The sequence below is a fragment of the Salvelinus fontinalis genome, chromosome 1, assembly GCF_029448725.1.
Source record: "Salvelinus fontinalis isolate EN_2023a chromosome 1, ASM2944872v1, whole genome shotgun sequence".
In the NCBI taxonomy this organism is placed as follows: Eukaryota; Metazoa; Chordata; class Actinopteri; order Salmoniformes; family Salmonidae; genus Salvelinus; species Salvelinus fontinalis.
The window spans coordinates 51631912-51659117 of record NC_074665.1 but is presented as its reverse complement, the minus strand read 5'-3'; the positions used below and the strand labels follow the sequence as shown (position 1 = coordinate 51659117).

At 41.0% G+C, this 27206-nt stretch overlaps 2 protein-coding genes across 4 annotated transcripts in view; one reads left to right on the top strand and one right to left on the bottom strand.

The window, feature by feature from the left end:
- The window catches only part of LOC129857406 (SH3 and PX domain-containing protein 2A-like), a 108440-nt gene extending 102638 nt beyond the window's left edge, over positions 1–5802 (bottom strand). For both annotated transcript variants that reach the window (XM_055925631.1, XM_055925639.1), the window contains exons 1-2: positions 5379–5802; positions 3130–3210 (exon numbers count right to left, since the gene is read on the bottom strand). In XM_055925631.1, the coding sequence (XP_055781606.1) occupies positions 3130–3210; positions 5379–5450 (153 nt within the window). In that variant the 5' untranslated portion in view covers positions 5451–5802. The remainder of the gene's footprint in view (positions 1–3129; positions 3211–5378) is intronic.
- A 10953-nt stretch (positions 5803–16755) lies between these two features.
- Positions 16756–25642, top strand: LOC129857393 (glutathione S-transferase omega-1-like). Of its 2 annotated transcripts, none has more exons than XM_055925619.1 (7): positions 16756–16902; positions 16994–17045; positions 17807–17915; positions 18036–18258; positions 19900–20001; positions 24544–24650; positions 25094–25642. In XM_055925619.1, exons 2-7 carry the CDS (start codon positions 17018–17020, stop codon positions 25242–25244), a joined length of 720 nt encoding a protein of 239 aa, XP_055781594.1. In that variant the 5' UTR covers positions 16756–16902; positions 16994–17017; the 3' UTR covers positions 25245–25642. The 2 variants fall into 2 exon arrangements, with proteins under 2 accessions (XP_055781594.1, XP_055781586.1); XM_055925611.1 differs by having other exon boundaries at positions 16990–17045.
- Positions 25643–27206: the final 1564 nt, after the last annotated feature.

Sequence of the window (27206 nt, the reverse complement as noted above, 5' to 3'; positions counted from 1 at the left end):
GAGGAAACTAGGGCAGCAGACAAATTACAGTGCAGACAAAGGAGATGATCTGATTCTGCTCCAATGCCTCAACCCAAAAATAAGGCGACTATGGGACTTGTAGAGGAGTTTCCATCCAAGTGGAGAGCGAAGGGAAAGCGGGCCAACTTGCATATGCCACAATCCCCCAGTGGAATGTCGTGATCTCTGTGTTATGTCTTCTGTGAACCAAGGGTGTGGGGTGGGGAAGATTATTTCGGGTAGAATCTCTGTTTGACTCAGGATAATTTCTGTGTAGCTCAAAAAGTGTGGGTCAAAACATTTCCCTCAGCCACACACCTGAAAAGATGTTGTAGGAATGCTCAGCATCATTTTACACCCAACAATATTAAAGCCTTTATTGAGCTACATTTCAGGAACCCGTGAGAAATGTGATGACTTATTATGTGTTTTACACTCAGCAAAAGATGAGGGAAGAGTCAACCTGATTTGAAAAATGGTTTCTAGTGATTTATGATTGCATCCCCGAGGAGCAGTAAAGAGCTCTGGTGAGTGTGCTAGAGAGTTTGGCAACATTAGGAGTAAGTGTACGTAAACCATCACCATACTTCATCTTAAAGACAAATTTATAGCTAAGCTAGTAAACACTGGCTAACAATACTACACAGCTAGCTGTCAGGAGCTACTGCATCTTGAAAACAGACAACATACCATGTCAGGTAATTTCATAAACACATGAAAAAGTGTGGCTTCACGTCACAACTGTCTAAACACCATCCACAAAGTATTGAGCTGAGATGTAATTATTTCTTAATAAAGTATATTATGATCCCTTGGCGAGCCAGAGAGTGCAAAGCATGTTCCTGTTCCCTGCAAGCGTCTAACTGAACAGTGTGATTGAGCTTAAAGGACAGAGAACAGAGCTGAGCTTCAAATGAAATGGAGGTGTCTGTTGGCACCATGGCACAAACACTAACTCAAACAGACAGGGTTTGTTTCTACTTAGCAGAAAACAAGAATTTAAGAGTGATCAGATGGGCCACTAGAAGATTTCATAGAATAGAGAGGAATTAAGGAGTGGATCATGTATACTAACTATTGCTAGATTTCTACAACATTAGTAGCCCTTATCTCTCTCTTTCATCATCTTTGGTGGTCATTTCACTCCCCAGTGGCCTTCCCTCATTCATGATCATGACTTCCCCTTCATTCCACCCAGTGCATGTTGGGATTGGGCATGCCGTCTCCTCAGCTGGATACTATACTCCCATGGAGGTTGCAAATATCACTGGCCTGGAAGAATGACTTCCAGGAGACTCAATCACTCCATCAGTGTTCAGTGTTTTCATCTACAGATCTATAAAGCACACCAGCAAGAGTAGCAGCTGCTATTGCGTCAGCTAATGGGGATCCTAATAAAATACGAAATACCAAGCCTGTGTGAACGTATCATTCTCAAATTGGGCTACAATAGAATCAAGCTTTAAACATAACTGGTTATGGAAAAACACAAAACATTGTTCAGAATCAGGATTTGGAGATGTTGGTGAAGATAACTAACCCTGTTAACTGTAATGTTATAATCGTGGTTGTGAGAGACAAGTGGAGAATCCATTTTGTGGATCATCCAATGAGTCTGCCCTTCTTGCTGTACCTGGTCCCACAATGATAAAATATACATCTGCATCATATACTTTCAGTCAGTGCATTCAATATGAGGGCTAAACAACACCATAACTGATTAATGGACCATACAGTATGACTATGTTTAAAGACCTATAAGGGACTTGTAAAAGGCGGTATCTCCACCCATTCCTTGTGTGGACAGCTGTTGACCGTTGCTCCTCACTGATTAGCACAGACAGTGAGCCAGAGCCAGCAGCAGTGATCTCTGGACAAGACTAATATTTACAGAGACAGAGACAGGGGAGACGCTACGTTTCCATCAAACAGAGCAGGATAGCAGGATTTTCCTGGCTATTACCAAGGGCCCCTGGAACAAAGGGTTTCCTCTGCGGCCTTCATCACAGTCATGAGACCTGTAATACAGTCTGGCTGGACATAACAAACAAGATTTTATTGGCCATAATGTGGTTGTCTGACCTATCTACCTCGCTTTTAAGGCAGCAGGTAGCCTAGTGGTGGCAGGTAGCCTAGTGGTTAGCACGTTGGACTAGTAACTGAAAGGTTGCAAGATCAAATCCCTGAGCTGACGAGGTAAAAAATCTGTCGTTCTGCCCCTGAACAAGGCAGTTAACCCACTGTTCCTAGGCCGTCATTGAAAATAAGAATTTGTTCTTAACTGACTTGCCTATCAAAATAAAAAGGATAAGAGCCTCTTCCAACTGTAATGTTCCAACTGCAATGTAATAAAAATGTAAAGTGTAATAAGAGAGTATCAGACAGGGTTTCACAGAGACTTGATGCCGATTTATGCACATACAGCACATTTACTTCCTACCATTAAAGAGACAGGAGAGTCCACCCTGTTCAGAGCTGTGGTGGGCTCTCCTTATGTGTCTTTATGGGTTTCAATTGGAATGTTTGGGTTCAGCAGCCCAAGAAGTTTCCCTCGAGGGCATTGATGTCCCTCCAACCGATTAAGAGGCAACTTCACCCCACAGCCAATCTCTCAGCCTGAGGTCATTTTTTCCTCTCTCACCAATAGTCTGCAGGACGTATGACAGATGTGCAATGGGATTTTCCCTACTTCCGTCAAGAACCAGTGGTCTTCAATGGGACCATTCAGTTGGGGCTTCCCCTGATTGAAACATAATTACACTGAGAGCATTGAGGTTTGACTCCCCATTGAGCACCAGATGGCCATCACAAAAACATTTATGTTGGTCTCATCTCATAGAGAACCTCATAGCAATGGTTTTGCAACATATTGCAATATATCATAAGTATTATCATCCATTTAGAGGGCAGCAGGTCAGTTTGTTAGGAAATCCATTCAACCTCCATGGACAGGGTTGGGAAAAGGTGAGTGATATGCATGGTAAGAAAGATAGCTGTGTGAGATGTTATAGCATACAGATTCACTGTTCACACACAAGTTCACCTTACTATAAGTTTAAGATGATTGACTGCATGATCAAACAGATACTGGGGAATGGTTCTACATCATTGTTCTATGGTGAAACTTACCTGGAGATCAAAGAATTTGCTGTATCTCCTGTAGATGACATGAGAGGAGGAGTCAGAGTATGTGACATTGATGAGGTACACCTACGGAAGAAAACACACAAGGAAGACTTATTAACAACAAAGTCCCATTCATCAAAGACACATAATATCACTTAGTTTTGACTGTCCCCAAACTTACATGGAGCATTCCCTTCAGACTAAACTTCAAGAGGTCAGTAGAGGTCAAGTTAACTCATTAGGCCTGTCTGTCAGCACACACCTCATTTGAACCCTGTGTGGGGTCATAGAGGGGGTCAACAGGTTTTAACCATTTGCCACTTTATTCTGGGTTTGAAATTCAAACAACTCAAGGAAATAATCCAATATTTACACTTCATTGGCTCTTACATTGATAGTAACTCTAGCTAGTTAGGTTACATTTCCGAGTATTTTACAATCTTGTTTTGTCAGACTCTAGTCTACAGCCATGGCATAAATTCCACAGGGGGCTGTTGGCTATAACTATATGGCTAGAGTGGGAGCTCTCCCTGGCATTCACTATGTGCCACAAACACTTGGGCACACCCTTTCTTCTACTGCAGAAACATATGCTATTGTTGTGAGTTTTGAGTGTTGTTACACATGGCTACAATCTGTAAAAATGTAAGTGTCCTACGTGAAATCAAGTCTTGATTTTACATCATTGTTCACTACAGAAATAATGTGTTGCAGGGTGGAACAAGTTCCTGTGCAGTTAATTGAGTGCTGACGGCATGACCAAATGCCTTGGATAATGTGTTTAGAAAACAGTGCCTTAAAGTGTGGTAAATACAGTACCCTTTGAGAATGTCTATGAGAATGCATAGAGTACATTCTGAGCTGTGCAGTAAATGGTAATGTCAGTTCTGACACCTAATTTGTTCGTATGACATACATTTAGTATATTTATTATGACATACATTTAGTATATTTATTATGGCAGTGTTTTGGGCCCAACATAGTCCTGCTGAATGTACAATACAGATGTAGGATTTTAATTTGAGCCAGTTTGATACAGTAGGAAAATAATACTGCAGCAACAGAAAATGTGAATAATAGATACATTTTTCATAAGGGAAAATCAAGTCCGAAATTTCAAAGTGGAAATTCTAAACTTCAGATGCCTTTTTAAACCTGAAATACTCTACATGTTTTACATTCCCTGCATTTCAGGAAAGTTCTCCTGGAACAGGGGGATCAAATTAAGATCCTACATTTGTAAAAAATAATAATAATAATAATAATAAATAAATAAATAAATCACATTCCTTTAAAATAATAATGGGTTGCAAACTTGCAATAAAATCCAACATGTTATCTGTCCATATCCACATCACTCTGCATGCAAGTCAGCATAATATCTGCATGACTATGAAATTCTCAAGACTTTGTCAGAGGTCAAATTCTACTAAATATCTCCATGATGGCAGGATATTAAGCAAACATGCCTGCCATTAAAGCTAGGGTATGTGGATACTGTTATTACGTATTCTTAGTAGCTAAAAGCCAAAGGACATAGGACTTTGTCCAAGGCAAGTGAAACAAAGGGTTGTCAATACTTGTCAATTTCCCATTTGATTCATATATAGTATAGATCATTTTGTCATTTTAACAACATTTCTTTTTGGACCTATCGCCAAGTTCAGCGGTAATACTGTAGTTTCCAAGGGCTCTCCCAGTTGTGTCCAGTGTCCCTATCTTGCCCATGCAAGGAAGTCACACTGGAACCTTGGACACAAAAGACAAAGGTTTGCTTCTTTCCTCTCTATAAAACAGGATAAGCATTTTTCAGTTGCTTAGCTCATAGACAATGAGATGTGTTGTATGTTTTCCTCACTGGACTTCCCAGGCTAGCAGCATCTCCTCATGTGACGCCCCAGGGGGAAGGATTTGCACTGGGCTTAGGAACCTCAGGGAGGACTGGTTACATTGATCCTCTCTCTGCTTAATTAATTAACTCTGCTTAATTAATCCTATTGGACCTGGGGGACTAATTTATTTTCCTCCATAGAGACTAGCATTGTTTCCACTTGTCCCAGTGCATTAATTCTACAATATGGATAACTGAGGTTCTTACTTATTTACAGAAGAATGACCACAAAAGTATAAAACAAGAATAAACCTGTTCACGTATTGCCAGTAATAGCTCAGACAAAACTTCAATGCATTGTTTATGATCATGAAGCACAAGCCAAGTGTCTGGCACTGGCAGAGACAAATAGAGTACTCACGTAATGTTTAGAGGGATTCCGCCTCTTCTGCACATCCAAAACTTTCACTTCAAGGACCGTTCGGACCTGCATCTTGAACTTCAAAAATTATCATACAATCATGTAATCCAGTTGGCAGAAAATGAGTAATGTGGGGGGTCCTCTTATTGTCAAAAAGAAAGTTTCAGCAGGTCAATCTATCAAAGCGCAAATCTCCCTATAAAGACAATGTAGGCCAAAATAAACATCCATGTTTGTCAAGTAAAGTTTGACGTGGCAATGCGCGTATTGGAGCGCTCAGATCCACTACATCCAATACAATCAATGCAAGTTGCCAGCTTCCAGTCGCCGGTTATTTTTGCAGAGCAAGAAAAACTGTAAACAACACACTGAACAGAGGGAGGATAGCGGATTCGCGAGCGCATAATGCAGAGCACGGCTCAGCTTCAGCCCTCCTTCGAAGAAAAGTAGGTTGGACCTTATTTTCTTCTTCTTCTTCGGGGTATCATGGTGTTAGTACATTTAGTTCGTGCAAGCCGCGGTAATATGTGTTCAGTCTCCTTACATTTTGTGATACAAAAAAGAAAAATGATGATGCAAAATTGTAATAATAATAATAAGTGCACCACCAACTAATCCTACACCTACAGTCGGAAGTTTAGTACATACCTACACGTACGCTATGGTCACAAGACGCAGGCCTCCTAACTGTCCCTAGAATTTCTAAGCAAACAGCTGGAGGCAGGGCTTTCTCCTATAGAGCTCCATTTTTATGGAATGGTCTGCCTACCCATGTGAGAGACGTAGACTCGTCTCAACCTTTAAGTCATTATTGAAGACTCATCTCTTCAGTAGGTCCTATGATTGAGTGTAGTCTGGCCCTGGAGTGTGAAGGTGAACGGAAAGGCACTGGAGCAACGAACCGCCTTTGCTGTCTCTGCCTGGCCGGTTCCCCTCTCTCTACTGGGATTCTCTGCCTCTAACCCTATTACAGGGGCTGAGTCACTGGCTTACTGGTGCTCTTCCATGCCGTCCCTGGGAGGGGTGCGTCACTTGAGTGGGTTGAGTCACTGACGTGATCGTCCTGTCTGAGTTGGCGCCCCCCCTTGGGTTGTGCCGTGGCGGAGATCTTTGTGGGCTATACTCTGCCTTGTCTCAGGATGGTAAATTGGTGGTTGAAGATATCCCTGTAGTGGTGTGGGGGCTGTACTTTGGTAAAGTGGGTGGGGTTTATATCCTGCCTGTTCGGCCCTGTCCGGGGGTATCATCGGACGGGGCCACAGTGTCTCCCGACCCCTCCTGTATCAGCCTTCAGTATTTATTCTGCAGTAGTTTATGTGTCAGGGGGCTGGGGTCAGTCTGTTATATCTGGAGTATTTATCCTGTCTTATCCGGTGTCCTGTGTGAATTTAAGTATGCTCTCTCTAATTATTTATTTCTCTCTCTCGGAGGACCTGAGCCCTAGGACCATGCCTCAGGACTACCTGACCTGATGACTCCTTGCTGTCCCCAGTCCACCTGGCCGTGCTGCTGCGCCAGTTTCAACTGTTCTGCCTGCAGCTATTGAACCCTGACCTGTTCACCGGAAGTGCTACCTGTCCCAGACCTACTGTTTTCAACTCTCTAGAGACAGCAAGAGCGGTATAGATACTCTGAATGATCGGCTATGAAAAGTCAACTGACATTTACTGCTGAGGTGCTGACCTGTTGCACCCTCGACAACCTCTGTGATTATTATTATTTGACACTGCTGGTCATCTATGAACATTTGAACATCTTGGCCATGTTCTGTTATAATCTCCACCTGGCACAGCCAGAAGAGGATTGGCCACCCCTCATAGCCTGGTTCCTCTCTACGTTTCTGCCTAGGTTCTGGCCTTTCTAGGGAGTTTTTCCTAGCCACCGTGCTTCTACACCTGCATTGCTTGCTGTTTGGGGTTTTAGGCTGGGTTTCTGTACAGCACTTTGAGATATCATCTGATGTAAGAAGGGCTTTATAAATACATTTGATTTGATTTGATTTGAATACAACTCATTTTTCAACCACTCAACAAATATCTTGTTAACAAACTATAGTTTTGGCAAGTCAGTTAGGACATCTACTTTGTGAATGACACAAGTAATTTTTCCAACAATTGTTTACAGACAGATTGTTTCACTTCTAATTTACTGTATCACAATTCCAGTTGGTCAGAAGTGTACATACTGTACACTAACTTGACTGTGCCTTTAAACAGCTTGGAAAATTCCAGAAAATGATGTCATGGCTTTAGAAGCTTCTGATATGCTAATTGACATAATTTGAGTCAATTGGAGGTGTACTTGTGGATGTATTTCAAGGCCTACATTCAAAATCAGTGCCTCTTTGCTTGACACCATGGGAAAATCAAAAGAAATCAGCCAAGTCCTATAATTGTAGACCTCCACACGTCTGGTTCATCCTTGGGAGCAATTTCCAAATGCTTGAAGGTACCATGTTCATCTGTACAAACAATAGTACGCAAGTATAAACACCATGAGACCACGCAGCCTTTATACCGCTCAGGAAGGAGACGCATTCTGTCTCCTAGAGATGAACGTACTCTCCTAGAGATGAAGATACTGGAGGAAACAGGTACAAAAGTATCTATATCCACAGTAAAACGAGCCCTATATTGATATAACCTGAGAGGCCGCTTTGTAGAGCCACCTTTTGCAGCAATTACAGCTGCAAGTCTCTTAGGGTATGTCTCTATAAGCTTGGCACATCTAGCCACTGGGAGTTTTTCCCATTCTTCAAGGCAAAACTCCTCCAGCTCCTTCAAGTTGGATGGCTTCCACTGGTGTACAGCAATCTTTAAGTCATACCACAGATTCTCAATTGGATTGAGGTCTGGTCTTTGACTAGGCCATTCAAAGACATTTAAATGTTTCCCCTTAAACCACTCGAGTGTTGCTTTAGCAGAATGCTTAGGGCCATTGTCCTGCTGGAAGGAGAACGTCCGTCCCAGTCTCAAATCTCTTGAAGACTGAAACAGGTTTCCCTCAAGAATTTCCCTGTATTTAGCGCCATCCATCATTCCTTTAATTCTGACCAGTTTCCCAGTCCCTGCCGATGAAAAACATCCCCACAGCATGATGCTGCCACCACCATGCTTCACTGTGGGGATGGTATTCTAGGGGTGAAGAGAGGTGTTGGGTTTGACCAGACATAGCGTTTTCCTTGTTGGCCAAAAAGCTAAATTTTAGTCTAATCTAACCAGAGTACCTTCTTCCATATGTTTGTGGAGTCTCCCACATGTCTTTTGGCGAACACCAAATGTGTTTACTTATTTTTTATTTTAAGCAATGGCTTTTTTCTGGCCACTCTTCCGTAAATCCCAGCTCTGTGGAGTGTACGACTTAAAGTGTCTTATGGACAGATAGTCCAATCTTCGCTGTGCAGCTTTGCAGATCCTTCAGGCTTATCTTTGGTCTCTTTGTTGCCTGTGATTAATGTCCTCCTTGCCTGGTCCGTGGGTTTTGGTGGGTGACCCTCTCTTGGTGGGTGGCCCTCTCTTGGCAGGTTTGTTGTGGTGCCATATTTTTTCCATTTTTTAATAATGGATTTAATGGTGCTCCATGGGATGTTCAAAGTTTCTAATATTGTTTCATAACCCAACCCTGATCTGTACTTCTCCACAACTTTGTCCCTGACCTGTTTGGAGAGCTCCTTGGTCTTCATGGTGCCCCTTGCTTGGTGGTGCCCCTTGCTTAGTGGTGTTGCAGACTCTGGGGTCTTTCAGAACAGGTGTATATATACTGAGATCATGTAACAGATCATGTGACACTTAGATTGCACACAGGTGGACTTTATTTAACTAATTATGTGACTTGCACACACCACTTTTCCATTATTTTATTTTTAGAATTATATTTTCATTTCACTTCACCAATTGGCCTATTTTGTGTATGTCCATTACATGAAATCTGTGTGTATGTCCATTAAATAAAAATCAATTTAAATTACAGGTTGTAATGCAACAAAATAGGAAAAATGCCAAAGGGGTGAATACTTTTGCAAGGAACTGTATGCTCCTAAAAACCAAAGATGGGAGAGGCAGGACTTGCAGCGCATCAAGCGTCACAAATCAAACCATTTTAGCGCCTGGCTACGCAGACATGTGCGAGCAGCGTGGGTGCAATGATTGAATAACATGTATGTGTACATTTATTTTGCATCGTTCGCGTCGGTGTGGTCAGCATGTTAGAGACATACCCAGAAAGACTCACAGCTGTAATCGCTATCTAAGGTGCTTCTACAAAGTATTGACTCAGGGGTGTGAATACTGATATTTTACTGATATTTTCAATTAATTAAATTAGAAAATAATTCTAACGTGTTTTCACTTTGTCATAGGGTCCTTATGGGGTCTAGATGGGTGAGATAAAAATCAATTTAATCATTTTTGAATTCAGGCTGTAACACAAGAAAATGTGGAATAAGTCAAGGTTTATGAATACTTTCTGAAGGTATTGTATATCACAGATAGGCATAGCTAACATAAAATAGTATCTTACTAAACAATTGTAAATACATTCTCCATGAGAAAGATACTTAACAAATAGTGTCATGACATCTCCCCTTGTTGTCACACCCTGATCTGTTTCACCTGTCTTTGTGCTTGTCTCCACCCCCTCCAGGTGTCACCCATCTTCCTCATTATCCCCAGGGAGAGGTTCGTAAACGGGTCAAAGTCAGGCAGGTACAGAACGGCAGGCAGGCTCGGGGTCAGGGCAGGCAGAATGGTCAGAACCGGCGAAACTAGGAAACAGAACTTGAGAAAGCAGGGTGACAGGAAAAACATGCTGGTAAGAGCTGACAAGACAAGATGAACTGGCAACAGACAAACAGAGAACACAGGTATAACTGCTTGCCGTTCTGTACCTGCCTGACTCTGACCCGTTTACGAACCTCTGCCTGTCCTGACCCCGAGCCTGCCTGCTGTTCTGTACCTTATTGACTCTGCCCTGGATTACAGACCTCAGCCTGACTTTTTCCTGCCTCCTGTTTGGGCAATAAACATCTTTGACTCTAGCTGTCTGCATCTGGGTCTTATCCTGAGTTCTGATACTTGTAGACCCTTGTTTTTTTTTCAATACAGAGAGAGAGCCTCCTAGATTGGCAATTTTGAGTTCTTCTTAACTTCTTAAACAACAACATAGCGATGACATGTAATGTACTGTATATTTGTTTCATTAAATCCAACTTGATCTAATTATGTGTGTACTGTCTTACCTGGTATATAACCATATCAGATTTCACCTCCCTTTCAAAAAACTTGGTCAAGTTTTCATAAAAAATCCAAATAGCATCTATGATATGGAAGTCTGTAGCGTCTTTATTTCAGCTTCCAGAGTCTGGAACAAGACAATGACAACTGAACATTTAAAGTATATCAGGTCAGGGTCTTCTTATGATGGTATATTTATTTTGAATACAAAATTTAAAAGCAGATGTTTTCACAAATAAATCACACCTTTCTGTACTCCTCCTGTTCGTCGTTTAGTTATTTGGCTTTCTTTTCATTCTCTTTATACATTTTATCTTCCTCGGTCCCCTGAATGTCAAGGTTTGGATACAATTAACTCAGGCTGAGGCACCTCCTGCATGTTAAAAAGCACAGGGTCAGAAAACACATTCAAATACATCTCTACAATATGTTCACTTCAAATGACTTCTTCCTCCAGGACAATCCAGTCTAATACATGTTTATCATGTTAACTGTACATTTATTGAATGTTAATTAATATTGGGTATTCAATTCCTATTCATATCCATATTTCAAATTCATTCATATTTCATGTTGACCTCCTCCATACCATTCTCAAGATGATTTTTTTTTAGGTTGAGCACTCCACCCACCATTTCATCCAGAGCCCTCTCTCTGATAGGAAGAAATATAGTAACCAGAATGTCAGTTTCAATTGGTGCCCAAGAAAATAATATCAACATCAATTCACACTGGATTTGTACTGAGAAAACAGCTCACAGTTTTCACAATTTATCAGTGAGTGAGTAAGACCTTGATTGTGTTAGTAATGGTTAATTAGCTGTTAGAATGACCTGTTAGAATGAACATTAAATAAGTGGGAGACAAGTTATATTTGCATGATTTAGCTAATTCATCATTCATAGTTAATTCAACATTAACGTTTGTTTCCTTCATGTGACCGACCAATACTGGGTCATGCATGTGACAGACCAATACCTCATGTGGCTTCTTCTCTCTAAGCTGAGACCTTGAACCTGAGATATCCCTTTCTCAAAACAAGGTTCTGTGCATACTGCCAAATTGCAGATAGTGATAGTGAGGATTTGTTCAATCAGTCACTTGCATGAGCACATAAATTGGTTATTAGAAAAGGACATAAATAGAACACAGAAATTGGTAGAAAAGAATATGGAAACGGGGAGTCACCAATCATAATTTGATGTGAAGTAACTTGTGATTTGGTGGAAATCCAAACCATTAAAGTGGGTCAATAACAACAACAAAAAAATGCAGTCCTCCACAGACTGTGCCCTCCCTGGCCCCTGTTGTCAGACTGACTGGGCTTCCTCTTCAGGTCCAGCTCTGACATGATCTCTATGATGCGTCTGTTCTTATCCTTCATTCAGTTGATCTCCTTCTGCTTGTGCACCCCATCAAAATCTGTGTTTTCACTTTGTATATGACATCCTACAATGTAAGTGAAGGTGAGAGGTCATTGTAGAGGTAGGGGTTTGAGCCTCCATGCTGGGCACAGGGGCTACCTGTGAGTGCAGCACTCTCCTTCTCACGGCTTTCCTCTTCTCCGGCCGTGATCCTGCTCTTCGTCTCTAAAATCTCCTGCTGGAGCTGGGGTGTTTCGAAAGAAGATGAGTGGCATGTAAAAAACAAAACATATAGCATGGGGCAATTGCATATGAAGGAGTGCAGAATGTGCAAAATCTCTAGCAATTGCACTGTGATTAAAAGGACATACATCCCATTCTAACTCATATTGCTGTCAATCATTCAATCTTCTTCATACTCTCCATTCTATGATGTTCATCCTGCTCCTGCCAGTTCGTTCCTTCATGGTGTAGTTTTTCTCCTCATGTTCAGAGTGGAAGGTAAAGCAAACAAAACACACGTTCTCAAAAAATATCTGTTGCTGCACCTTTGAAAATGATTTCCTTTTGGTTGTGACTCTCAAGTTATAGCTTGCCCTTTGACCTTCATGGAATCCCAACATTCTCTTGAGGATGCCACGCAGGTAGCACTTGGCTAGGTTCTCCAGCTCATTTCAGACCTGAAAGGGAGTCAGTCAAAGAATATAATCTCACCCTGTGTTTTTGTGTGTGTTTTACCCTGGTGACCTACTGGTGTTAGCTTCATTCTGTTTAGTATCTGTATACTGTAAGGATATTAGTGGATACATTTATCAAGACTACCTGAAAAACAGTACATTGTTTTGCCAGTATATCTGTCAACAATGACTCACCTGAACTGTATGATGGTTATCATATATTTCACATTACATCAGATATCAAATTACACCCAACTAATCCTTTACTACTCAACATGATGGGACTTGAATGGAATGCAGAAAACACATCACCTTGCACCTGAAGTGCACACAAATAATTTAAAAAACAACAACAATAAAGGACGTAATGGCACAGTGGCTGAACATTACCCAACTGTGGCTGTTTCCATGTTATGTTACTAATTGTGAACAAGAAAGTATTATAAACCCACAACACAATGAATGGCACACCGTTGATATCAGTTCTGTGTTATATTCAAATAATGTTGTGTGACACAGCACCCACACCCACATTTCTTCAAAAATGTTATCTGCCTTGCTACAATTCTGGGCATGATATTTTCGCACTATAACGGATAAAGTTGATCGAGATGTCCCAATCACCAAGGAAAAATGTGCCAACAGCAACACAGCTGCTTTGTGATTCAGTTATTGAAGTGTTTGTTAAATGTTAAGGGCATCACCAATGTTTCCCACACCAGTACTGGAGTACAAAGTCTCACAACCAGTCTTTGAATTGGATTAAACTTTGTTCACACGATATGTCAATAGGACTTGACTTTGAGATAGAGAACACAATAAACCCTAAATACGCTAAAGTTCTGTGACAACAGGGTAGCTCTTAGGTGAAGGGACATCAGCAGTGTTACCAACCGCTTCTAGCTTGTTGTTGACACCTGCTCGGTCACATCAACTATCTGTCGCTTATCACTGGCCTATAGACAGGAGGTGAGGACAAACAAATAATAAAACATAAACGTGACTACAGAAGATTTGAGTGATCTGAAATTATTTTCATTACACTGATTACACGGACAAGCCCTGTGTAGCCTCAACGAGGGTGTATTTAGCTGGTGCAGCTTGATGTAAGTGAAGATGGAGGATCTAACATCTATATGAATGGAAACCTAGGGTACCTCTGCACTGTGTAGGTTTGCTGACACAGGAGGGGACAGGGCCTCTGGGTCCCAGTCAGCCATCATACTGAGAATTGGCTTCTCTGATGTCATCACACTCTCCTGGGATTTGCCAGCAACGGTCATTTTCAGCCTTCATGGAGACAGAGAAATACGTAGAAGAAAATGTAAAAATAAAAGTAGTCCAATGCATTATAACAAGAGGAAGGTTCTCCTTGTAAAAGTAGAAATTGTGAAATGTTTTATAATTATCGAACAATCTCCCAATGTTAATAAGTCAAGCTGGTGTCAAATTTCACATCTCCATGAACTACAGTGCTCTCTGGTGTTCAACACTGCATTGCATTCAGACTTGACGCCGTTGCTTTACCTGAGTCTTGTACAGAACAGAGAGCCATCTTTCAGGCCAGTGGTGATCGTGGTCTGTCTGCCTGAGGTAAGGGAGAGTGTCCTCACCCCTCCCAGCCAACACGAGTGGCACTGCATTTGAACATTGTACATGACAATTATAACATACTCAGGTTAATAGTGTTATGAGCGGTTATAACATAAACCTAATGCGTTGCTATCATCCATTTGTTCTCACAGATTTAGTATTTTAAGATTCAGTCTCTTAAGAACAATACTACATGCATAATTCAATAATGTTTTTATTTTAATTTTTTTAAATTCTGAGTTATATTAAGCTGCATGTTATATTGAACATGAGTGAAGTGAAACAAGGTCGTACCAGACTGGAGATCTTGGTATACTTGGCCCATAGGGTGACCCTCTACCTCCTCCTCTGAGGTCAAATGGACCACTTCCTGGTCAGAGGACCTTTCTGTGCTCTGGGAGACAACCATGGCACAATAGACAGATTTATTGTGATAGGTTTATCTGAATGTTGTTGGTATTGTGTCATATTTGGTCATGAGTAATTTTCTTCTCCATAGTCAGGAAAACTATGTAATCCCCACAGATGTAGCAGGCTGTTTTCTTGTCAACAAATTCAACAATTTGGCTTGTCAAACCCTGAGCACACCAAAGAAACAAAACACTCAGGTTAGGCTCCTCATCAGTAAGGGGCTAGGCCTCCTTCTAAACTGGCATACACTCTTAGAAAAAAAGGTGCAATCTAGAACCTAAAAGGGTTCTTCGTCTGTCACCATACACAAACCCTTTGAAGAACCCTTTTTGGTTCCATGTAAAACCCTTTCCACAGAGGATTCTACATGGAACCTAGCCCACCAGCCGCCAGATGGCGCTATGACAAACAACGTAAAATTAATAATAACGCCATGTGTCGGCCGGTTGGGCTACATGGAACCCCAAAGGGTTCTACCTTGAACCGTGAACCTTCTACATAAAACTAAAAAGGATTCTCCTATGAGGACAGCCGAACAACCCCTTGTTTAAAAAAAATTCTAATCTAAGATTGTAGCTCGTATTTACTGTAGCTTGCGGCCAAATTCATAACAGTTGTAACGTTTTTCTAGTTGTTGAGAAACCCTGCACTAACAACTAGCTACTACAACTTCCTTTCTACACCTACCCCTTACATGCGCTGAAACCATTGGTTGATTTCTAAATTGGAGCTGAGACCAGACAGGGTAGTCATCTGCTCTGACTCCGGTGCAGCACTGATGAGCTTAAATACATTTTTGTTTCGGACCAGATAGGATGTATTGTAAGAGGTATCGCAGTGCTTGTATAGGGTGAGACAGAAGGGGGTATTTGTGATGTTCCTCTGGGTATCAGCTCATGTGGGAGTAGTGTCACATCTGCTCCTGCCACACCCGCTAGAGGACATCCGGTGTCTCCTTGACCTGCATCCACTCCTCTAGTACACTCTCTCTCGCCCCCTCCCTTTCTGTTTGTGTGTGGTTGGGGACAGGTGTGCTGGAGCCAGAGCGTATCCTCACCAGCTGCAACCTGTTCCATAATCAAGACCTCTACAAATACTCAGTCCTGCCACTTCCACTCTGCCAGATTGTAATTGCTGTTCAGTCAGTCATGCGTCTAGCTATTTGTTATTATTTAAGATCCTGCTGTGCCTGTTTCCTTGCCTGACGCTGTTTCTCCTCTCACTGCAGTTTTGCCGCTCTGACTCTGGTTCCTGTCTCCTGTTCCACATCTCGGTACCCTGTTCTGGATTCAACTCACCATCACTCCCTTGGATTCCCCTCCGGACCTGTTTACCCTGTCCCAACCCAGCTCACTCCAACCTCAGCCTCCACATCTGGTTTCCTACAACTCATCTGAGCTTCCCTGGATCTGCACTTCATCTCTCCCTGTGTTACAATAAATATCTTGGTTCATTCATCCCTGTTTCCTGGTCTGAGTCTGCTCTTGGGTTCACCTGTGCTGCTCATCGTAACACGTAGAGGGGAATGAGGAGGTGGGTGTTATCGCCAAGCAGGCTCTTAAACATCCTAATGCTGCGATGGAATTGTCCATCAGTAGAGCAGAAGCCAAGGGGTTGATATAGATTTTTTTAAGTGGTTGAAAACAAATAGCAAGAGTTGTGGAAAAGGGAGGGAATTTGAAGACCCCTGTATAATATACAGGAAAAGGTGGTGGCAGGGAAGTCACAAGGCTGAGACTGGGACACAAGTCGCAATAGCAAATTGAAATTGGTGGAAAAACATCTGACTGGAAGGTGTGATCATTGTCAGGAGGAGATGGAGACAGTGGAACACATTATTTTTCAGTGCAAGCAATATGGGAGGGAAAGGGAGAAATTGTTATTAGAATTGAGTAATTGGGTTGAAGAGCCAATATTAAGTAAACTGCTGGGGGAATCTTCAGGGGATGTACAGTATTTATGTATTTGTTTCCTTTGGGAGATGAGAATATTGGGTAGGATTTAGACCTTCCCTGTCTCTGGTCCAAACTCCAGTCCAGTTGGTGGCGGTAATGCACCTTAAAATTGGTTGCCAACCGCCATACAAAATTCACAGACGAAGAACAAGCAGAATAAGAAAAAGAAGAAGGGCGAGTTCTAAATTCCACACGCACAGGGAAGTAAGTTACTCGACTTGTCAAATCTACACAGACTTCGAAAACCTACCAAAATAATACCAGAATAGAACGTTACTGAAGAAAATACCTTGGTAAGTACAAAACATGTGAACAAAGAGTGTTTGCATTTTATGTTTGTATACAAGAAGTGTTCATGAATATGTGTCCCTTTGTTTCAGTTAGAGACTGAATAATTGCTCATCTGCCATGGCCTCTGAAAAATGTTTTGCGAAAGGTAAGAAAGACTTTCTAAAATATATTTGTCATGTGTTGGTCATGGCTAGGCTATTCGTTGGCGCTAACGTTAGCTGTATTTTCTACCCTTTCTTGTCGTTGACTCATTATATTGGTCATTCTACAAATAGAGTGCCTTATGGGTAGTGTAACGTTACTTTTGTCAAAAATAACTATTTATTAAAATAGGATATTCTGTCATAAAGAGCACATGTTCAACTTTGTCCCATCTCAAGGGGACAGAGTTGACGATTTCATATTTCAGGGGGAATGGAAGCTTGGTTCAAATGATATTTTGCACAGTCATGCCAACTGAACGTTTTTCTTTGGGAACAATTGTAATAGGCCATCTACTTCTGGTTAAGGAGGGGCTGTTTACTTTACAAGATATCTTGACGTATGACCTGATTTGGTCCTGGCATTTTGCAAAGTCACCATGATCGTGATGTGCGTCCTGTAGCCTAGTACTCTTAGTTCTACACAAATACTGTCACTGGATTATAGGCCTCTTGGTTCACAGTATCACTGCAAGGGCTTTAAACATTCTATTCACAAGATCATGTAAATACATGACCATATCTGATGATGACAGCCAGGATCAAGTGGGAAAGAGTAGAACGCACATCCCATGGCTAGGGCTATATGCTGAATAGCCAAGCAGGCAGTGAATGTTTATCGGCAGAAGTAAGGAATCTGCAATAAACCAAATCTTAGGTCTTTATTGGGTTTAATGAGTGGACATTATTTCATTTTATTAAACAGGAAGCTCTGCTCCTGGCCTGGTTGCCAAAGGTCAAATCAGGCTCTACAGTATGAGGTTCTGCCCCTTTGCCCACAGAACCAGACTAGTGCTTCATGCCAAGGGGATCAAGTAAGTTGCTACCAGTACCAACACAATTTTAAGGAGTTTGTGTTGTGTTACTGTCATTTTACACAATAGCCTCCATAAATTTCACTAAGATTAATCAGGTTACTTTTCATTTTGCCTTAGGCATGACACTGTCAACATTAATTTGAAAGACAAACCTGAGTGGTTCCTTAAGAAGAACCCTCTTGGCCTGGTTCCGACATTGGAGACTTCAAGTGGTCAGGTGATCTACGAGTCACCAATCACCTGTGACTACCTGGATGAGGTTTACACAGACAAAAAACTGCTCCCAGCTGATCCTTTTCAGAAGGCCCAACAGAAAATGATGCTGGAGAATTTCTCCAAGGTATGCTCAGCTCTCAATACAATAATATGTTACACTCTGTAAAGGAAACCATGGAAGTATTCCCTTAACTTTTTCCACATTTTGTTACATTACAGCCTTATTGTTAAATTTCAGCACACTTTTTTTCTCATCAATCTACGGTACACACAATACCCCATAATGACAAAGCAAAAACAGGTTTTTGGAAATTTTTGCAAATGTATTAAATAAACTGATATCACATTTATATAAATATTCAGACCCTTTACTCAGTACTTTGTTGAAGAACCTTTGGCAGTGATTACTGCCTTGAGTCTTCTTGGGTATGATGCTACAAGCTTGGCACACCTCTATTTGGGGAGTTTCTCCCATTACTCTCTGCAGATCCTCTCAAGCTCTGTCATGTTGGATGGGGAGCGTCACTGCACAGCTATTTTTAGATCTCTCCAGAGATGATCGTTTGGGTTCAAGTCCGGGCTCTTGCTGGGCCGCTCAAGGACGTTCAGAGGCTTGTCCCGAAGCCACTCCTGCATTGTCTTGACTGTGTGCTTAGGGCCGTTGACCTGTTGGAAGGTGAACGTTTGCCCCAGTCTGAGGTCCTGAATGCTCTGGAGCAGGTTTTCATCAAGGATCTCTCTGTACTTTGCTCTGTTCATCTTTCACTCGATCCTGACTAGTCTCCCAGTCCCTGCCGCTGAAAAAAGTCCCTGCAGCGTGATGCTGCCACCACCATGCTTCCCCGGAGGGATGGTGCCAGGTTTCCTCCACACGTGTCACTTGGCATTCAGGCCAATGAGTTTAATCTTGGTTTCATCAAACCAGAGAATCTTGTCTCACATGGTCTGAGTCCTTTAGGTGCCTTTTGGCAAACTTAAAAAAGGCTGTTGTACCTTTTACTGAAGGGTGGCTTCCGTCTGGCCACTCTAAACGCCTGATTGGTGGAGTGCTGCAGAGATTGTTGTCCTTCTGGAAGGATCTCCCATCTCCGCAGAGGAACTCTGGAGCGCTGTCAGTGACCATCGGGTTCTTGGTCACCTCCCTAACCAAGGCTCTTCTCCCCCGATTGCACAGTGTGGCCAGCTCTAGGAAGAGTTGGTGGTTCCAAACTTCTTCCATTTAAGAATGATGGAGGCCACTATGTTCTTGTGGAGCTTCAATGCTGCAGAAATGTTTTGGTACCCTTCCCCAGATCTGTGCCTCGACACAATCCTGTCTCGGAGCTCTACGTAGAATTCCTCTGAACTCATGGCTTGGTTTTTGCTCTGACATGCGCTGTTGAATGTGGGACCTTATATAGACAGGTGTGCCTTTCCAAATCATGTCCAATCAATTGAATTTACCACAGATGGACTTCAAGTTGTAAAAACAATTTTCTAAAAACCTGTTTTCGCTTTGTTATTATGGGGTATTGTGCATGTGTAGATTGGATTTATTTTGATACATTTTAGAATAAGGCTGTAACGTAACAAAATGTGGGAAAAGTCGAGGGTCGAATACTTTACGAATGCACTGTATGTCTATGTAACTTCAATACATAATAATAGCTTATTTTTTTGTGCTTTGTCTTTTGCTTTTTAACTTAGATATAGACCCAGATACTTTACCAACACTACAATTTGGAATGCAAATACATTTACCTTATTCTAAATATATTTTTTACAGATAACACCATATTTCTACAAGATACCATTGGGGAAAAACAATGGAGAAGACATGTCAGTGCTGGAAGGGGAGCTGAAAGAGAAATTTGTGAAATTGAATGAAGTAAGTCACTACATACCAGGGTTTCCGTTATGATAATGTGGCACTGGACATTTGATCGGCAGCATTTTAATTTACTGGACATTTGAGAAACGTGACGTGTGTCCTTACCGCACTCTTTGAAGACATTAGAATAACTGTCCACATTTGCTTTTCCTCAGCCAACAAGATGAGTAATGAACCTGAAAATAACTAGCCTATACATAGGCAGCGCATGAGTTTCATGTTTGGGGAAGCAAATTTTCACTGTAAAAATTCCATGCATTCCATTGTATTTGCAGACTTATGTAAAATAGACTAATGTGATGAGTAGAGGCCTGGGCTATATCAGATTTTCATTGCATGGGAAAAACACATTTCATGCAATTATACTACACTTCATATGACTGGAGACATTAGCAGAACATTTTTTAATACAATAAATCGCAGGGTAGCCTACTCTGCTGACACTGACAAACTGGAGGAAGGAATTGTTGTCCAAAAACAAAGTTTTCTTAAGTGGCACTGACCCAACAATGATAGAGTGAATGTGCGCACTCACAGGGGATATGGCTGACGCTCTCCGCTGGTGCCAATAAGATAGGCTATATAGGCCATGTGTCAAACGCATTGGATTGAGAATTTATAATTAAAATACTTTTTTTTCATTGTCTTCTCTTTACAGCAATAGCCATTTGCTTTCCTAACTGTGTTTTCCCGTGATTTAATTTTGAAATATTGCGATATGCCTGGTTGGGCCTCTCTATTTTTCACTGACAATCGCAACTCAACAATTATTTGGTATTTACTGTGTGCACACTGCCTAATTTGCGACCTGCCTTTCCTTCTGACTGTAGTCAATACGATTTTTAAAACAATCCACAACTAGGCTAGTGGCCAAATCATGCTTTAGTAGCCTATTTTGAATGATTTGTATTTATTTCTGTGTAGTTTGGAGTATGCTAATTAGGTTGTATAATTTTGGCAATCTTAATTCAATTTACTTAGGGAAAGCTTAGCTTAGCCTTATGGACACGCCACCTAGGTCAATCTACTATCCCCGATAGTTGAACATTTTACCTATTCTGTTGGTCAGCTTGTCAAGAAAGAAATAGCCCAACTGACTCTGGAACAGATCACAAATTCACACAACCATTAGGCCTAGGCTAGATAAGAAAAAAAACAAATAGATATATCTATCATGAGTCTGACGCAAAGGATATATTGCTTTGTCAAGACAAGGGCCAAATACCCGTCATCTGTGTGACGAAAATACAGAGAAAAAGAGGACGGAGGGTGGAGTGCCTTGTAAGAATTTGCAGACAAGTAGGTAAACCACCACTACCCTCTGTATTATTGGCCAACGTGCAGTCATTGGAAAACAAACTAGACAATGTACGAATACCTCATGATAAGTTGTAGACCACACTGTCTACCAAGAGTTATCAACTATATTATTTGTAGCAGTCTATTCACCACCACAAACTGATGCTGGCACTAAGAACTCACTCAAAGAGCTGTATAATGCCCTCCTAGTGGCCGGGACTTAAATCAGTTTTACCTCATTTCTACTAGCATGTCACATGTGCAATCAAAGGGAAAATGACTCTAGAACACTTATACTCCAAACACAGATGAAAACAAAGCTCTCCCTCGCCCTCCATTTGGCAATCTGACCAGAAGCCATGGATTACAGGCAACATCAGCATTGAGCTAAAGGCTAGAGCTACCGCTTTTAGGAGTAGGATACTAATCTGGACGCTAATAAGAAATCCCTCTATGCCCTCAGACGAATCATCAAACAGGCAAAGCGTCAATACAGGACTAAAGATTGAATCCTACTACGCCGGCTCTGACGCTCCTCGGATGTGGCAGGGCTTAAACTATTATGGACTACAAAGGGAAACCCAACCGCGAGCTGCCCAGTGACGCTAGCCTACCAGACGAGCTAAATACCTTTTATGTTCGCTTCGAGGAAAGCAATACTGAAGCATGCATGAGGGCACCAACTGTTCTAGACAACTGTGTGATCACGCTTTCCATAGCAAATGGCAAATGTGAGCAAGAGCTTTTAAACAAGTCAACAAAGCCGGGAGGCCAGTCAGATTACCAGGATGTGTACTCAAAGTATGCGGTGAAATAAGGCAAAGGCCTCACGAGGGCGCCAGAGATGTAGATAACCAGAAGAAGAAAAAAACTTAACCTGACCAACTATTTTCCTCCTGCTGGTTTTCGCAGATTCTGCCATTACTCTCCTGAAGTTGCCGGTAATAGGCTACACGAGGAGTCGGCAACCTTTCTCATGTGGAATTCCAATTTATCTTACCATTTCTACTGATCTGCGTGCCAGTTATGGTTTTAATATGGTACATTTTTGTGAGAAACATTTTAATTTATAATAACGTCTTCATATCTCAAAATCATTGTCATCTGGTTAGTCAATTCTATTCAAATCTAAATGAAAGTGATACCAACCTAAAAAGTAACTTCAAGTGCCAACCATGTAGAAATAGCCTACATAAAGCCAACAAATAATAACATTTCAGCCTGCAGGTAGAAAATGTCCTGATTTAAAAATAAATACAAAATAAAAGTCCTATAAATCACATTGGCTACACATGGCCTGTCAGCAACGAACTTGAAATATTGTATCGACTTAAGTTTGGTCCAGCCCTGACACTTGCGCTAGCAACATTGTATAAAATATTCTGGTCCCTCGAGTTTCCCTGCCAGTGAGCTTGGGACAAACACAGTTGTAGGCTATTTGCACAAGGGATAGGAAGCAGTGCTTGACTTGGGCAGGAGCTCACCGGAGCTTAGTACCGGCAACTCAAGTTTTCTACTGCTTGAGCTCCTGTTCCTCTTATAGAATATTAGCTTAAAAGTATTGTGGAACTCCTGCACCTAAATATAAACAGTACCAGCACCCAAAATGAGTACCGGTTCCTATTTCCGTCCAAGTCCAGCACTGATAGGAAGTAATCAGCTAGACCTATTTTATGACATTTCCACTGGATCAGAGAATGCCATTTTTTTGCTTTCATGCTGAGCGGTTATCGAAAGGGAGAGATGTGTGCACGTCCTTACTCAACATTGACAGGAGCGCCCCAAACAAAAGACAATGACTAAATTTGACAACTCGTAAATGGAACTTGTTTCTCACAAGTGTAGGATAGGTTGTGCACTCTGCAAACAATGTGTCCACTCAGACCATGAGAACGGGAAGACTGTCATAATAATATTGAATGCATTAAAATAATTACCATAACCAAAGCAACAAACATTGCAGATGACAAATTATAGGAATTAACGGTAAATGTAAGGGTGAATTGATATAAACTAACAATCAAACACAAACAATTCACACAATTAAGTAATGAAACAATGAATGTGCACAAGTTGGCGGGAGATCTGGTTGCATGGTCAATTTGACATCTGCATTGGCCGTGCAGCATTTACGGTGATATGGCCTCAGCAGAAGTCAGGGCATTCATACTTATTGCGCTTCATGGAGCAGTATAGAGCTGTTGTCAAGGAAGTGAGTTTGGGCGGTACATTCTGTATAAACACAGTCATGTCAATGCAGCACTATACAGAGCCCTCCACATTCTACACAATTTGAGAGACGCATGGCGATGCGCTACAAAGCTCGATTTGGCCTCTGCATGCCTCTGGAGGCTCTGCAATTGCATCACACCCTCCATATGGTGCCTCAAACCACATTTTCGGATCAAGCATAAGTTGGCTTTTAGTCTAGGCCTCCAATGAATTAGTTCACTGAAATATATATTTGTTACTGCTCGACTAAAACAATCTCGGTCGACCAACAGCCTAACGACCAGTCGACTAATTGGGGTCAGCCCTAATATGTAGTGAAATGTTCAGGTTTCAAACAATGAAGTGTTTTCAAAATGCCCACTGCCTCCAGCTCATTGCGAAGTGGTGTGTGTGATGCACTTAAGCCTGCCTACTGTTGCCTAAGCATTTGAATGGCGAATTGGAAGCACGCGTCAATTACCAGTTGAGAAATAAAAAGCAGCTCTTTTTAATCATGGCCAAAAATATTTGTATAATATGATTGCGTTTAGAATTGTTGTGCAATGATTGGGCTTATAAAAGCTCTCTGACAGATTTTCCACTCAGCATATGTCTGTATGCTGTGCGCGTGTGATAAATAAGATGCATAAAGAATATACACACACGCCAATTTAATTCTACTAAATTATGCAAATGAAACCATGACTGGGAAAATGCATTTCCATCAATGAATAGGTTAAAAAGCCTTGTTTTGCAATGGGATTTTTCTTCTCCCGGTTATCTGGTGACAATTTTATTTAGTTTTATAGGCTTTATTTTTTTTTTACTGCCAAAAGCCGGCTATTACCGGCTAGCAAAAACCCTGCTAGATATAAACATTAACAACATATTACTACTGTTTTAGGGATTTACCTTGATTACATCCAGATTGAAATGTTTTGAAAGTTTAAGTCAATTTATTATCTTAATAGTTTACAATAAGATGCCATTATTCATGTATCTCTAAAATGTTTGAACTTTTGTTTTCAGGATCTTGTCAATAAGAAGTCCAAGTTCTTTGGTGGAAATGCAATCACAATGATCGATTACATGATGTGGCCGTGGTTTGAGAGGCTGGAGATCTTTGAGTTGAAGCAGTATGTATCCATTCTATATTAAATATATTTTTTTCTTTCAATTTAAGGCATCTCAACCCTAGAAATCAATAGCTATGTGGGAGTTGTGGAACACTCTTGAGACCTAGGCACGTATTCCCAAAGCGTCTCAGAGAAGGAGTGCTAATTTAGGATCATGTCCTCCCTGTCCACATGATCTTATTCATTATGATTTTAAAAAATCAAAAATGTATCCAAGATCAGCACTCTTAGTCTGAGATGCTCTGTGACCACTGGCCCAAGTGTAAGAATAGCTGTCAACAAAGTCCTCCACATTATTGTATCTCTAATAGGATTTATGAGATCGATTAGTCCTCTTGCTTGTGAGATTTAGTTTGGTTCACAACCAAAGTGCACTTTGAGTGACACTGACTCATTGGTCTCATTTCCAAAATGCAAATACATGTCTAATCTCTAATTCCCAGCTGTCTGGATGGTACCCCTGAGCTGAAGAAGTGGACAGAGCATATGTCCGTGGATCAAACTGTCAAAGCCACCATGTTCCCCACTGAGACCTACAAGGCATTTTACAAGACCTACACAGACGGGAAACCCAATTATGACTATGGCCTGTAGATATGTGGCACTTTACTCTTGGCCGTCCAGTTTCCTGATTTTTAAATTACTCTCATTTTATATTCCTGCTAAGGTAATTAGTGCATCAGATGTGCATGTCAATGCAGTTGTGCATCTCATAGAAAACCTTTCTGAAAGGTTATTTCTGTCTACAAAGTAACATATATTTTCTGTTTATTTTTCATATGGAACATGTATTGTCTGATTTACCAGTGTTTTGAATGGACACAATTCAATGTAGAATGATTATGTAGTTTGGAACAGGTGGTAGATCATAACTATTGTTGATGGAACTATTTGAATCATGTCTTATGTTGATTTATGCATTGTCCACACACATTGTTTTTTACATGTAAACTATATGAATATCTTTATGTAATAAAGACTGCACAACTAGAGTCTGATATGTTTATATTGGTGTGCTGAAATCTAGAAGTTAAATAGTTTTTTTGATAGTCATCTCCATTATTTTCTTTTCACCACTAGTCCTGACATGAACCTATACTGTACTTGGACAGGTTTGTGAATAGAGGGTGGAGTACTACTGTGGAATGACATAATCGCTTTGTGGCATTATGAATGCCACTCTTGTCTGTCAAGTAGCTAAATAAATACTAGCTAAATCTGTAATGTCACGTAGCTAAATCACAACGCAAGTAATTAAGTCTATCATACAAATTGCCAAGAATGCCTTCCAAGATTTATGAATAAACACTGCAAATGCAACATGCAGCAATGCTAAAAGTACATTGTGTTACAATGTGTTCGTAATAAAAATTGTATTTTAATGTCTCTTGGAAGATAAGTCCAAATGAGGGCTAAAAGAGAAAAAAATGAAAGGTACTGGTAATACAAAACCTATACAACTTAAATTAAAAGAAAATTACAAATATTGTAATTTGTAAATATATACAAATATTGTAAATATTACAAATATTGTTGTATACAAATTATATTTTAATGTATATTCCACGCATCCATTTCAAACCATGAATTTCAATATGCCATTTAGTTATACAAAGACTAAACAGAGGGGATTTGTTTCCTTCAGTTACATTTACCTCAACCTTACAATTTAACAGCTTCTGTGTACATGTGTGTCATTTCTAAGGTCATGCTGAATGGAATAAATAAAGTTATCTTATGTACCAATTTAAAGGCATGTCAACTGAATACCTTTGCTGTAGCACCCATTTAAAGGAATGTCAACTGAATACCTTTGCTGACATTCTTATCTTTTGGTGAATTACAGCCAAAACATGTAACAGGGTGTCTTCAATTGGTATTTTGAAACTATGTTGCACTGCTTACAAATGAATATCCCTTTGTCAAATAGCAACTGTTGCCAAGTATTTTAAAACTGATAATACTGGATCATAAAAACTCTAATACTATAAAGTATTATGTGGTCTTCTCTAGAATACAAATATACAAAAATAATACCTATTCATATCAAATATGAAAACAGCAGAGGGTGCACCCCCCTATCTACATCGACGGGACCTCAGTGGAGAAGGTGGAAAGCTTCAAGTTCCTTGGCGTACACATCACTGACAAACTTAAATGGACCATCCACACAGACAGTGTGGTGAGGAAGGCGCAACAGAGCCTCTTAAACCTCAGAAGACTAAAGGAATTTAGCTTCTCACCTAAAACCCTCATAAACTTTTACAGATGCACACTTGAAAGCATCCTGTCGGGTTGTATCACTGCCTGGTACAGCAACTTAACTGCCCGCAACCGCAAAGCTCTCCAGAGGGTGGTGCGGTCTGCCCAATGTATTATCAGGGGCAAACTACCCGCCCTCCAGGACACTTACAGCACCGATGTCACAGGAAGGCCAAAAAGATAATCAAGGACATCAACCACACGAGCCACTGCCTGTTTACCCCGCTATCATCCAGAAGGTGAGGTCAGTACAGGTGCATCAAAGCTGGGACCGAGACTGAAAAACAGCTTCTA